The sequence below is a fragment of the Lolium perenne genome, chromosome 4, assembly GCF_019359855.2.
Source record: "Lolium perenne isolate Kyuss_39 chromosome 4, Kyuss_2.0, whole genome shotgun sequence".
NCBI lineage: Eukaryota > Viridiplantae > Streptophyta > Magnoliopsida > Poales > Poaceae > Lolium > Lolium perenne.
Genome location: NC_067247.2, coordinates 113,638,116 through 113,652,608, shown reverse-complemented (window position 1 = coordinate 113,652,608; position 14,493 = coordinate 113,638,116). Strand labels below are relative to the sequence as shown.

At 46.4% G+C, this 14,493-nt stretch overlaps 1 protein-coding gene across 1 annotated transcript; it reads right to left on the bottom strand.

The window, feature by feature from the left end:
• Positions 1-4,052: 4,052 nt before the first annotated feature.
• Positions 4,053-6,690, bottom strand: LOC127303004 (glycosyltransferase BC10). The gene is made up of 2 exons (XM_051333742.2): positions 4,934-6,690; positions 4,053-4,413 (listed from the first exon to the last, which is right to left on the bottom strand). The coding sequence occupies exon 1, from the start codon at positions 6,049-6,051 to the stop codon at positions 4,978-4,980; it is 1,074 nt and encodes a 357-aa protein (XP_051189702.1). The 5' UTR covers positions 6,052-6,690; the 3' UTR covers positions 4,053-4,413; positions 4,934-4,977.
• Between the last annotated feature and the right edge of the window lie 7,803 nt (positions 6,691-14,493).

Below are 14,493 nucleotides of genomic sequence, written 5' to 3'. Positions count from 1 at the left end.
CAACAGAAGTCTGGGCCTGCTCGACAAGTTCAAGCTCTCTAACTAGTGTTTAGTCTTAGTTGGTGTAGCTTGTTTCTTTCCTTTCTGTTGTTTTTGCTGTGCTGTTGTTGTAAGCTGGTATCCCCAGCAGCTCTTGTAAGTGTCAGTGTAACGGTGGCAGTTCGGGCTTTATTAATTTAAAGCTAGGCTCTTTGAGCCTTCTCTTTTTAAAAAAAAGCATTGCCTACCCACACAAAATTGCACGGTAGAAGAAAAAAAAGGCCGCCCCTGCAAGGACGACGGGCTGTTTGGTTAGCTTCCATAATTCATCAGCTGGGCCGCTTGTGTAAATCATAGAGAGTAGTATTTACCACTGATCTAGTCTAGATCTAGAGAATCCTAATCGCAGGGGTTAATCGCATATGTTTTTATTTGCTGAAACCGTGCTTGCCGCACGGTGTGAAGCAGACTCCCGAACCTAACCATTTAAGCGGCTTCGTGTGGCTCTGAGTTAGCGGTGTGGTACTAAGAGCATCTCCAACAGGCGCTGTAAAATCTCGCGCGCTATATCGGCGATTAGGCGCGCTGTATACCGCTCGCGTGCGGTATAGCGAATTTGCCTCCGGCGGAGGCTGTATTTTGCAGCGCGCGTTGGTGTGCGAAAAACGCACCTCCGCCAGAGGCGCTATTTTGCAGCGCGCGCGCGTCACAAACTACTAAATCGGACATTTTTTTTGAAAATTCATCAAACAAACTGAAATTTAATCGAAAATACGAATATATTTTAAAAGTGCGCGATACAATACGACAGTTTAACGAACATACTAATAAATAAACTACTCCTCGCCGTCGTCGGACTCCCAGTCGAAGTCGGAGCTGCTCAGTGTCGTGTCCGACATCGGCGTCGACGTCGTCGTGTACTGGAACTCGGAGGAGGACGAAAGGACGACGGTCGACGGCGCTGCGGCCTTCTGCCGTTCCTCCTTCCTCCTCGCCGCCGCGTCGGCCCTCGCCTGCTTCCTCGCCGCGGACTCGGCGCGGCGCTTCTCGCGACTCGCCTTCTTCATCGCCGCTCGCGCCGCCTTGTCCCCCTCCTTCTCCGCGTAGAAGGCCGCCGTGGTGGCGACGTCCTCCGGGAACGCGCGCGCCCACGCAAGGCGGTTGCGCTCGTCCTGCTCCGCCACGCGCGAGCGCTGCTCGAGGTCGCGGCGCGGCGCGCCGCTCGTTCGTGATGAGCGGCGATGGCGGCGCGAGCATCTCCGCCGCTCGCGCGTCCGCACGTCGTCGAAGTTCATCTGCCGGCGGGCGGCCGAGGCGCCACGCGACGGCGTCGTAGGCTCGCGCCGCCTCATGCGCCGTGTCGTAGGTGCCGAGCCGGATCCGCTCCTCGCCGGAGCGAATCTCGGCGTCGAATCGGCCGCTCGGCCGCGCGCGGACGCCGCGGTAGCCGGAGGATGAGCGGCGGCGCGGCGGCATCTTCGCGTCGAGGAGGAACGGCCGGAGGCGGAGCGGCGCGGGAGGGAGAGCGGCGGGGAGAGAGAGGGCGCGGGAGGAAGACGCGTGGGAGGAGTGGCAGTTGGCCGCTTCGCGCGTGTCCTCTTTATGGCGCGCGTGGTAACGCACGCGGCAGATTTCCCGCGCGGGATAGCGCGAAAGCGCGCGGGCGGTAAAAATTTTAGCGCGCGCGCAGTTTTCCCACGTCCGCTGGAGCAGCGCGGCAGCGACCGCGCGCGGAAAAACGGCGATTTTTTTGCCGCGCGGGGATTTTAGCGCGTCTGTTGGAGATGCTCTAAACAAACATAACACACCCCTAGCCCCAGATACGGCATTTGGAGGGATCGGAGGAAACGCACGCATGTTCCAGCGAGAGCCGCGTCGCACGCCTGCACGGCTGGCAAACTAGGGACCGGTCGCCGTCAGTGGCGGCCTCACCCTTTTTTTCCAGCAAAATATGTGTTGCGCTGAACTTATCATAAAATTTGACGTGGAATAATGGCATAGCGTAGGATGGAAACAAAGTTAACCAGACAGTAAAATCGTCAATAACCAGAAACATATTCCATTCTTTCTTCCTAATATGTACGCCGTACGATCTTTCTTTCCCGCCTTCAGCATCTTGCAGAAAACTTGAAGAAAAAGGCGGAAAAGATGCAGTGTTTCACTGCTGGCTTGTGATATGATCTGTGCCTACTTGGAGAGGACTCAGAAAAAGTGAAAAACTGTTATGCCCCAACAAAATGCCGACTATTTGAACTGCATGTACACGAAATAAGAAATTCCCAATACCAAATTTTAGCAACTCTCCTAACATTGCTCAAATCTCGAGGGTCACAACACATTATATCCCCATCAGAGGTTGGCTTTATATAAGACGAAACATACCTCTCAACTCCCCAGCTATTTCTATCAGGCTGGCAAAATGAGGACAATAGAGAGCTCAACTTAGTTTAGGGCTTTAGGATTCGAACAGTACAATATTAGATAGGAGTTGACATGTCTCTAGTTCATACATTCCAAGACCATCATTGCTAACCATCTCTAAGCCAGAAAAAAAAACAAGCCTACTACATGAACTGCATTGTTCGTGCAGCTCTACTATTCTTTTTTTCCTTTACAAAATCCTTATAAAGCAGAACCCTATAGCGAAAGTCAAATATGACTTTGAGTTGCTATTATCTATTCAAACTGCCAGCCTGACGTAAGAAATGTAACCACATCATGAACAAAATACAGCCACTATGGTTTGTGCCTACTTGGAGAGAACTCATAAAACAGTCATAATTATGCATGCCCAAATCCAATATCGAAACTGTATGTTAGAAAATAGCATATTTCAAGCTCCAATTTGAATCTGCCATCACAAATCCCAGCAACTTGGTCACTGAGTACATGACAAATTCACAGTAACATTCTGAGAGAATATAAAGGGGGGTGATAGAAAAGGGCAACACATTATATTCCCATCAGAGTGGGTGGTTTCATCTACTGATTTCCTGGAGAAGGCTACTGCTGCTTGCTTTAGCTGTTACTAATATCAACCATTAAGATTCACGGCGAAGATAATATAAGCAACTGAAAGCTAAAAACAAACTCGCTGAGAAAGCCGGCAAGTGTGAGGCAATTTTAAAAGAGGCATCATCATCTTGGCCTACGCACTATATATATTAGACAGATGACATCTGTACTCCACATATTTTTCTATCAGAGAAAGCTAGCAAGTGAGGGCAAAAGGGAGATCAACTTGGTTCAGGACTTTAGGATTAAACATATATTATTAGACAGAAAAGGACATGTCTCTACTCCACAAATTTCTATCACATGTTTACTAAGGGCCACTTCTTTTCGGCTTCTTCAGCGGCTTCTGGAAGAAGCTTCTCCCCACCAGCTTCTCCCAGAAGCCCGAACCTCAAATATGTTCTGGCTTATAATCTTATTTAGCCTAAACTAGAATATAAGCCAGAAATTTTTTAGGGTCCGGGCTTCTGGGAGAAGCTGGTGAGGAGAAGCTTCTCCCAGAAGCCACCGGAGAAGCCCAAAAGAAGTGGCCCTAACTTCTCTTGGATGTATCGCAAATCCAAGCATTTTACATACAGGCAGAAAACTCACTGTCACCAATCTGTGACCTGAAATTATGCGCATACTTTCCAAAACCGTTGTCACTAACCATCTACTAATATAGCAACAAATCAAACCTGCATGTTTGCTATTTTTTTATGATCCATCCCAAAACATCATCAAAATCAGTACGTGTAATGGTAGTGGGACATATTAAGGGCAACACACTGCAATAACACAGTGCCTTGCCTTGGCAAGGCAGAAGGTGACCTAACAAAGTTTGGCCAATGGGTCCAAAATATATTCCAAGGAAGAATCTTCAAACCAAACAGCTGCATATTAGGGTTTAAGCCTGCTTGGTGCTTGCATTGCATGATTTCTGTTGTTAGTGCAGCTCTACTCCTCCTTTTTTCCTTTGTTAAATCATACTAAAATCGTACAGCAAAAGTCAAACATGCCTGTTAATTACTATTATCTATTCAAACTGCCAGTCTAGCTTAAGAAATGGAACCATGAGGTGAACACAAAACACCAAAATACATTATCGACAACAGGCATGCCATGTTATATACGCAATAGAAACTACAAATGATCAGTCCTTTGCTGAATGTATTGACAAGAGTGCCTCTGGGTCCATGTAATACATAGGATGATCATGCTAACTACTGACCTATTGCTTGGCAAGAAGTGGTCTCGTTCAAACAGCATACTCACACAGCGACAATCCGTGGCCATACCATACTCTCCGACCAGCAGCATCTATTACCGGAAAATCTTTGAAGCACGGAAGAGAAGAGCAAGGATGGGACAAGTTTGTTCCTCAAAAAGATCTGGAGGGCATAGATGGACCAGCTTGCGCTTGTTCATCACATCACAACCCTGCACGGGAAACAAAAGGAGGAAGCCCTAAATTCTCTTTGCTAACAGAGCCCAAGAAGCAGTGAGTTACACTTAATGCTAATTTAAATAATACTATGTTGCAGAGCGAACTACTTCGGCGGTTGAGTTTAACAACAATCAAGAAAGGCATTAAAGATCACTGTAGCAATGTACATACAGAAACTGTGACACTAATAGCAACATATATGCGTTTCCACTCTTTTGAGAAAGCAGTACAACAACTTGCATTCAATGATAACACATCTACCAAGTGAGAAAATACATTTGATCAATTTGATAACAATATAGTAACAAGAACGAAAGATTAAAAGTTCCAATTTAATGAAGTATGCAACTTTATTATTTAAGTGCTAATTAAAGCATACATATTTCCGAATTCCTAAAACTCCCGCATTTCTCATACTATGTACACTCCACTCAGAGACAACTCTCTCAACACAAGACCTAAACAGAAGATTAGTTAATTGAACAGTGTAGCAGCAAGTGCACGTCTTCATACCTCAGCGTATCCGACACCCCCAAAAAATGGCGGGTGCTGCTGGCCTAGTCACGTAGGATGACGGAGTCCGCGATCTGCATGAGCGGCTCAAGGCACTCAGGGGCGAATTTGCGGGCAAACATGTAGGAGTAAGTGGCATTGGACTTCCTGAGCTCCCTGATGAGTCTTGCGGACACCTCCCCAGGACGATAGGTGTGCGGGTGGCCCTCGACTTGATCTGTCCAGTTGACCCTGGTGAGGCTATACTTGGTGCACCCGTCGGGGTCCTGCATGTCGAGCAACGTCGGGAAGTAGTGCTCCTCCGGATAGCACGAGTCCTTGCGCTCGATCAAACAGGGCAGCTTAAACTTCTTCCAGAGCCTCATGTCCCTGACAACCAGGATGGCATGCCTCCTGGTGAGCACGAAGAACTGCGACCCGGAACGGAACCGGTCGTACGGCACCTCCGGCAGCATGACCTCGTCGCCGCGGGCGTAGTACCTATCATGGAGCACCCAGTCCTTGTCCTTAATCTCTATGAAGCTGCGGTGGCGGCCGTGGGGGCCGGCATTGTCGGAGAGGAGCGCGTTGTACATGGTGGGGAAGGGGTGGAGCGGGATGCAGGACTGCGAGAGCAGCGCAAAGAACTGGTTGGAGGGGTCGTCGAGTAGGGCGGTGGCGAGGAGGCGGCGCGCAGCGGAGATGAGCGTGGGGGAGGCGCGCTGCGTGGCCTTGGCCGGCACGAAGCGGCCGCGGAAGGTGGGCGTGAGCGGCAGGTCGAGGATGGAGGAGGGGTCGGCGTGGACGTAGATGTTGAAGAGCTGGCGGTGCCCGTGGAAGTACTTCTCCCAGAGCGGCGAGAAGACGATGTCGGAGTTGGTGAGGAAGAGGAACGCGACCTTGGGCGTTGGCCGGCGGTGGAAGAAGGAGTTGGTCGCCGGTTTGGCGGCGGAGGAGGAGGAGGAGAGGATGGCTCGGCGGAAGAGGGCCAGGTCGTCGGACTCGTCCGCGTCCGGGATGGCCGGGAGCGTCTTTGGTGGGATGAGACGCGGCACGAGGAGGAAGACGGTCGGGATGGAGACGAGCAGGAGCAGGGAGAGCAGTAGCGGCGAGGCGTGCGTCGTGACCGACGGCGTCATCTCCGGCAGCCGCGGAATGCGAGCGGCGGTAGGGGGGATTGGATCTTGGTGCTGGAGAGGAACAAGAGAGGATTTTTAACGAGGGCGAGATTGTGAGAGCGATTGACAGGGACAGTCCCTCCGGAATCGGTTGAGAGGAATGCCCCGCGAATTGGATCTTTCGATCCGGGCTTCAGAGAGGACAAAAGGGCGGGGGGGAATCGGGAGAATTCTCGTCGGGGAGGCAGGGAAGCGCGAGCCAAAATATCAATCCGAGGAGCAAGAGCAGCGCATGGCGCGTCCCCTCCTCGGAATCGAATCAAATGGCGAGTGGCGCCGGCGCCCTAGGCCTCCAACCCCGCCCGGACCTCGCCCATGTCAGCTGGGTTCCTCGCGAGATCCGGTAACAGCAGGAACGGGAGCTGGAACGGAGCAAACCGACGCCAACAACCGGACGACGCGGCCGGGGGGAATGGCGGCACGGGGGGGCTGCCGCCGCTGCTGGCGGCGGGCGGATCCGAGCCGATGCCGCGCGCGGGAGGGAGTGGCGTGGAGACGGAATCGCCGGAGGCGAGAAGTCGGGAGATTTTGGGAGATCTTTGGGTGATGTGAGGCGGGGAAGGGGGGCAGGTTGAGGTTGGGGAAGAAGATGGGAGTGAGGAGGAGGAGAAAGAGGAAGAGGGTAGGAGAGGTGCGTGCGTGGCGTGACGGAGCTGGTCGTTGCTGTCAGGTGGGGCCCACTGTCCAATTAATTTAGGAGTGTAATTTGGTGACGCGGCGGGCAATTATGGTTAGTGGACGCCACTGTCTCTGTCCAGCCTCTGCCTGCCTGCTGTTACATCGGGGCGGTTGGATCCGCCCTGAGCGTTGATCTTGATGCACCCGGAGCGTCTACAAGACCTTTTCGTACGTACTGTTAAACAGATGTTTAGGCCTACTTGACGAACAAAAATTCTACAAAGGACGCATTAAGAGTACTAACGAATCTTGTAAGAATAGAGGAAGTACTGTGCATAAATTGGCAATAAAAATAATGCTTGATAATTTTACATGTCAACGGCCTGTGCAAGCTCGCTTTCCATAGATGTAGCAAGACGATGCGAATAACAAGCCACGTTCCAAGTGTCACATAAGCATAGATAGTGAGTTGGCATGCATGTTCATAATTGATGCATGCTTCAATCTATCTATCACAACGTAGTTACTCTTGAACTGCTGGAGATCTAAGTTGAGGTGGTGATTAACGTTTTGTTCTCTTTTCTCCTTTTGGTCGTGATCTTCTTGAAGGCTCTCCAAGTGAAACATATAACATATGCAACTAATAAATTTCACTAACATGAATCCACTTTACTCAATCTTAGGTGCTTTGATGGCCGCCACCAATGTCTATCTTCCTATTAAAGGCGCATGTAAATGCATCCGTCTGTGAGATAATATAAATAAGCTCCCGCAAGAACACTTTGGTGCAAGTTAGGTAGACAAAGAAAAACTCATGCAAAGCACTATGCATCAAGTTGTGCTAACTGGGGTATATACCAATGGGTTTGGGAAGCATCGAGAATTCAACTACCACGAATGTGTCTAGTGGTGCTAATCGTAAACTATGCAATTTGGTGAATCCATAGTGCAAGCAAAGTGATGTTCAACTGCAAGGTAGACCTGCTGCGGGAGCATGTACGTGTTATAACCATTTTGCATGAACGCAAGGGAGCAATGAGGTAGAATGTAAGCAAATGACATGAGCTTGAGGAGTCCCTTGTTCTACCGGCAAGTTCCGAGTTACAAAATCCCAAAACAGAGCTGGCAGTATTATGATTAGTTGACCAACATGATTAAGAGCTCAACGAAATTTGTTTGAACTTGTGTCACTTGTTTGGCCGGCCTCAAAGAACTAGGTGGAGCCTCTCGGTGTTGATGACGCGTAAAGCACACGCCCGTTGGGAACCCCAAGTGGAAGGTGTGATGCGTACAGCAGCAAGTTTCCCTCAGTAAGAAACCAAGGTTTAATCGAACCAGTAGGAGTCAAGAAGCACGTTGAAGGTTGATGGCGACGGGATGTAGTGCGGCGCAACACCAGGGATTCCGGCACCAACGTGGAACCTGCACAACACAACCAAAGTACTTTGCCCCAACGAAACAGTGAGGTTGTCAATCTCACCGGCTTGCTGTAACAAAGGATTAACCGTATTGTGTGGAAGATGATTGTTTGCAGAGAAAACAGTAAAACAAGTATTGAAGCAGATTTGTATTTCAGTATTAGAAGAATGGACCGGGGTCCACAGTTCACTAGAGGTGTCTCTCGCATAAGATAAAAACATGTTGGGTGAACAAATTACAATCGGACAATTGACAAATAGAGAGAGCATAACAATGCACATACATGTTATGATAAATATAGTGAGATTTAATTGGGCATTACGACAAAGTACATAGACCGCCATCCAACTGCATCTATGCCTAAAAAGTCCACCTTCAGGTTATCGTCCGAACCCCTTTCAGTATTAAGTTGCAAAGCAACAGACAATTGCATTAAGTATGGTGCGTAATGTAATCAATAACTACATCCTCGAACATAGCATCAATGTTTTATCCCTAGTGGCAACAACACAACACAACCTTAGGGTTTCTGTCACTCCCCCAGGTGTCAATGCAGGCATGAACCCACTATCGAGCATAAATACTCTCTCTTGGAGTTACTAGCTTCAACTTGACCAGAGCCTCTACTAATAACGGAGAGCATGCAAGATCATAAACAACACATAGGTAATAACTTGATAATTAACATAACATGGTATTCTCTATCCATCGGATCCCGACAAACACAACATATAGAATTACAGATAGATGATCTTGATCATGTTAGGCAGCTCACAAGATCCAACAATGAAGCACAATGAGGAGAAGACAACCATCTAGCTACTGCTATGGACCCATAGTCCAGGGGTGAACTACTCACTCATCACTCCGGAGGAGACCATGGCGGTGTAGAGTCCTCCGGGAGATGAATCCCCTCTCCGGCAGGGTGCCGGAGGAGATCTCCAGAATCCCCCGAGATGGGATTGGCCGCGGCGGCGTCTCTGGAAGGTTTTCCGTATCGTGGTTTTTTTCCTCAGGGGTTTCGCGACGGAGACTTTAAGTAGGCGGAAGGGCAGAGTCGGGGGGCTGACGAGGGCCCCACGCCACAGGGCGGCGCGGGCCCCTCCTTGGCCGCGCCGCCATGTGGTGGTGGCCCCTCGTGGCCCCACTTCGTATACTCTTCGGTCTTCTGGAAGGTTCGTGGCAAAATAGGACCCTGGGACTTGATTTCGTCCAATTCCGAGAATATTTCGTTACTAGGATTTCTGAAACCAAAAACAGCAGAAACAAAGAATCGGCACTTCGGCATCTTGTTAATAGGTTAGTTCCAGAAAATGCACGAATATGACATAAAGTGTGCATATAACATGTAGGAATCATCAATAATGTGGCATGGAACATAAGAAATTATCGATACGTCGGAGACGTATCAGCATCCCCAAGCTTAGTTCTGCTCGTCCCGAGCAGGTAAAACGATAACAAAGATAATTTCTGAAGTGACATGCCATCATAACCTTGATCATACTATTTGTAAACATATGTAATGAATGCAGCGATCAAAACAATGGTAATGACATGAGTAAACAAGTGAATCATAAAGCAAAGACTTCTCATGAATAGTACTTCAATACAAGCATCAATAAGTCTTGCATAAGAGTTAACTCATAAAGCAATAAATCAAAGTAAAGGCATTGAAACAACACAAAGGAAGATTAAGTTTCAGCGGTTGCTTTCAACTTGTAACATGTATATCTCATGGATAATTGTCAACATAGAGTAATATAACAAGTACAATATGCAAGTATGTAGGAATCAATGCACAGTCCACACAAGTGTTTGCTTCTTGAGGTGGAGAGAGATAGGTGAACTGACTCAACATAAAAGTAAAAAGAATGGTCCTTCAAAGAGGAAAGCATCGATTGCTATATTTGTGCTAGAGCTTTTATTTTGAAAATATGAAACAATTTTGTCAACGGTAGTAATAAAGCTTATGAGTTATGTAAATTATATCCTACAAGTTGCAAGCCTCATGCATAGTATACTAATAGTGCCCGCACCTTGTCCTAATTAGCTTGGACTACCGGATCTTTGCAATGCACATGTTTTAACCAAGTGTCACAATGGGGTACCTCCATGCCGCATGTACAAAGGTCTAAGGAGAAAGCTCGCATTTTGGATTTCTCGCTTTTGATTATTCTCAACTTAGACATCCATACCGGGACAACATGGACAACAGATAATGGACTCCTCTTTAATGCATAAGCATGTGACAACAATTATTATTCTCATATGAGATTGAGGATATATGTCCAAAACTGAAACTTCCACCATGAATCATGGCTTTAGTTAGCGGCCCAATGTTCTTCTCTAACAATATGCATGCTCCAACCATTAAGGTGGTAGATCTCTCTTACTTCAGACAAGACGGACATGCATAGCAACTCACATGATATTCAACAAAGAATAGTTGATGGCGTCCCCAGAAACATGGTTATCGCACAACAAGCAACTTAATAAGAGATAAAGTGCATAAGTACATATTCAATACCACAATAGTTTTTAAGCTATTTGTCCCATGAGCTATATATTGCAAAGGTGAATGATGGAATTTAAAGGTAGAACTCAAGCAATTTACTTTGGAATGGCGGATAAATACCATGTAGTAGGTAGGTATGGTGGACACAAATGGCATAGTGGTTGGCTCAAGGATTTTGGATGCATGAGAAGTATTCCCTCTCGATACAAGGCTTAGGCTAGCAAGGTTATTTGAAACAAACACAAGGATGAACGGTGCAGCAAAACTCACATAAAAGACATATGGTAAACATTATAAGACTCCACACCGTCTTTCTTGTTGTTCAAAACTCAATACTAGATGTTATCTAGACTCTAGAGAAACCAAATATGCAAACCAAATTAGCAAGCTCCAAGTGTTTCTTCATTAATGGGTGCAAAGTATATGATGCAAGAGCTTAAACATGAGCACAACAATTGACAAGTATCAAATTATTCAAGACATTTTAGAATTACTACATGTAGCATTTTCCAATTCCAACCATATAACAATTTAACGAAGAAGAAACTTCGCCATGAATACCATGAGTAGAGCCTAAGGACATACTTGTCCATATGCTACAGCGGAGCGTGTCTCTCTCCCACAAAGTGAATGCTAGGATCCATTTTATTCAAACAAAACAAAAAACAAAAACAAACCGACGCTCCAAGCAAAGTGCATAAGATGTGACGGAATAAAAATATAGTTTCAGGGGAGGAACCTGATAATGTTGTCGATGAAGAAGGGGATGCCTTGGGCATCCCCAAGCTTAGACGCTTGAGTCTTCTTAAAATATGCAGGGGTGAACCACCGGGGCATCCCCAAGCTTAGAGCTTTCAATCTCCTTGATCATATTGCATCATACTCCTCTCTTGATCCTTGAAAACTTCCTCCACACCAAACTCGAAACAACTCATTAGAGGGTTAGTGCATAATAAAAATTCACATGTTCAGAGGTGACACAATCATTCTTAACACTTCTGGACATTTCATAAAGCTACTGGACATTAATGGATCAAAGAAATTCATCCAACATAGCAAAAGAGGCAATGCGAAACAAAAGGCAGAATCTGTCAAAACAGAACAGTCCGTAAAGATGGATTTTATTAGGCCACCAGACTTGCTCAAATGAAAATGCCCAAATTGAATGAAAGTTGCGTACATATCTGAGGATCATGCACGTAAATTGGCTTAATTTTCTGAGCTACCTACAGGGAGATAGACCCAGATTCGTGACAGCAAAGAAATCTGGAACTGCGCAGTAATCCAAATTTAGTACTTACTTTACTATCAAAGACTTTACTTGGCACAACAAAACTCAAAACTAAGATAAGGAGAGGTTGCTACAGTAGTAAACAACTTCCAAGACACAAATATAAAACAAAAATACTGTAGTAAAAACATGGGTTGTCTCCCATAAGCGCTTTTCTTTAACGCCTTTCAGCTAGGCGCAGAAAGTGTATATCAAGTATTATCAAAGAGTGGTGCATCTACAGTGGGGTTTGGAGTTTTCTCAACCATGCATAGTATATTGGATACATAAGTTTCAGAGTCTCCCTTCTCATTAGTCTTGGGCTTGCTACTCTCATCGAACAAATTTTCAGGAACAAGTCAAGCATAGTTATTTTCTAGTGCATCATTCATAGCTAGGAGTTTACATGGTATTGGTGCTTTGATCTCCCCACCATCATTAGTATTATTAGTGTACCTTATTCTATCCATGTCCATTTTTTCAAGGAGACCAATAAAATTAGTATGAGAACCAAGCATATTAAATTTAGCAAAGATCTTTCTAGCCTCTCTTGCTAGACCACCAAATTCTCTAAGAAGGGTTTCTAAGACAAAATCTTTCTTTTCCCCTTCTTCCATATCACCGAGTGTAAGAAACATGTGTTGGATTATAGGATTGAGATTAACAAATTTAGTTTCCAACATGCGAACTAAAGAAACTACAGCAATTTCATAAGTAGGAGCAAGTTCTACCAAGTGTCTATCTTCAAAATTTTCAGTGGTACTAACATGAGTGAAGAAATCTTCTATATTATCCTTCCCAATTATAGACCCACGTCCTACCGGTATGTCTTTTAGAGTGTACTTAGGAGGAAACATGATGAAATAAACTAAAATAAAGTAAATGCAAGTAACTAATTTTTTTGTGTTTTTGATATAGCGTGCAAGACAGTAAATAAAGTAAAGCTAGCAACTAATTTTTTTTGTGTTTTAATATAATGCAGCAAACAAAGTAGTAGATAAAATAAAGCAAGACAAAAACAAAGTAAAGAGATTGAGAAGTGGAGACTCCCCTTGCAGCGTGTCTTGATCTCCCCGGCAACGGCGCCAGAAATTTAGCTTGATGACGCGTAAAGCACACGCCCGTTGGGAACCCCAAGTGGAAGGTGTGATGCGTACAGCAGCAAGTTTCCCTCAGTAAGAAACCAAGGTTTAATCGAACCAGTAGGAGTCAAGAAGCACGTTGAAGGTTGATGTCGGCGGGATGTAGTGCGGCGCAACACCAGGGATTCCGGCGCCAACGTGGAACCTGCACAACACAACCAAAGTACTTTGCCCCAACGAAACAGTAAGGTTGTCAATCTCACCGGCTTGCTGTAACAAAGGATTAACCGTATTGTGTGGAAGATGATTGTTTGCAGAGAAAACAGTAAAAACAAGTATTGCAGCAGATTTGTATTTCAGTATTAAAAGAATGGACCGGGGTCCACAGTTTACTAGAGGTGTCTCTCCCATAAGATAAAAGCATGTTGGGTGAACAAATTACAGTCGGACAATTGACAAATAGAGAGAGCATAACAATGCACATACATGTTATGATAAATATAGTGAGATTTAATTGGGCATTACGACAAAGTACATAGACCGCCATCCAACTGCATCTATGCCTAAAAAGTCCACCTTCAGGTTATCGTCCGAACCCCTTCCAGTATTAAGTTGCAAAGCAACAGACAATTGCATTAAGTATGGTGCGTAATGTAATCAATAACTACATCCTCAAACATAGCATCAATGTCTTATCCCTAGTGGCAACAGCACAACACAACCTTAGGGGTTTCTGTCACTCCCCCAGGTGTCAATGCAGGCATGAACCCACTATCGAGCATAAATACTCCCTCTTGGAGTTACTAGCTTCAACTTGGCCAGAGCCTCTACTAATAACGGAGAGCATGCAAGATCATAAACAACACATAGGTAATAACTTGATAATTAACATAACATGGTATTCTCTATCCATCGGATCCCGACAAACACAACATATAGAATTACAGATAGATGATCTTGATCATGTTAGGCAGCTCACAAGATCCAACAATGAAGCACAATGAGGAGAAGACAACCATCTAGCTACTGCTATGGACCCATAGTCCAGGGGTGAACTACTCACTCATCACTCCGGAGGAGACCATGGCGGTGTAGAGTCCTCCGGGAGATGAATCCCCTCTCCGGCAGGGTGCCGGAGGAGATCTCCAGAATCCCCCGAGATGGGATTGGCCGCGGCGGCGTCTCTGGAAGGTTTTCCGTATCGTGGTTTTTTTCCTCAGGGGTTTCGCGACGGAGACTTTAAGTAGGCGGAAGGGCAGAGTCGGGGGGCTGACGAGGGCCCCACGCCACAGGGCGGCGCGGGCCCCTCCTTGGCCGCGCCGCCATGTGGTGGTGGCCCCTCGTGGCCCCACTTCGTATACTCTTCGGTCTTCTGGAAGGTTCGTGGCAAAATAGGACCCTGGGACTTGATTTCGTCCAATTCCGAGAATATTTCGTTACTAGGATTTCTGAAACCAAAAACAGCAGAAAACAGCAACTGGCACTTCGGCATCTTGTTA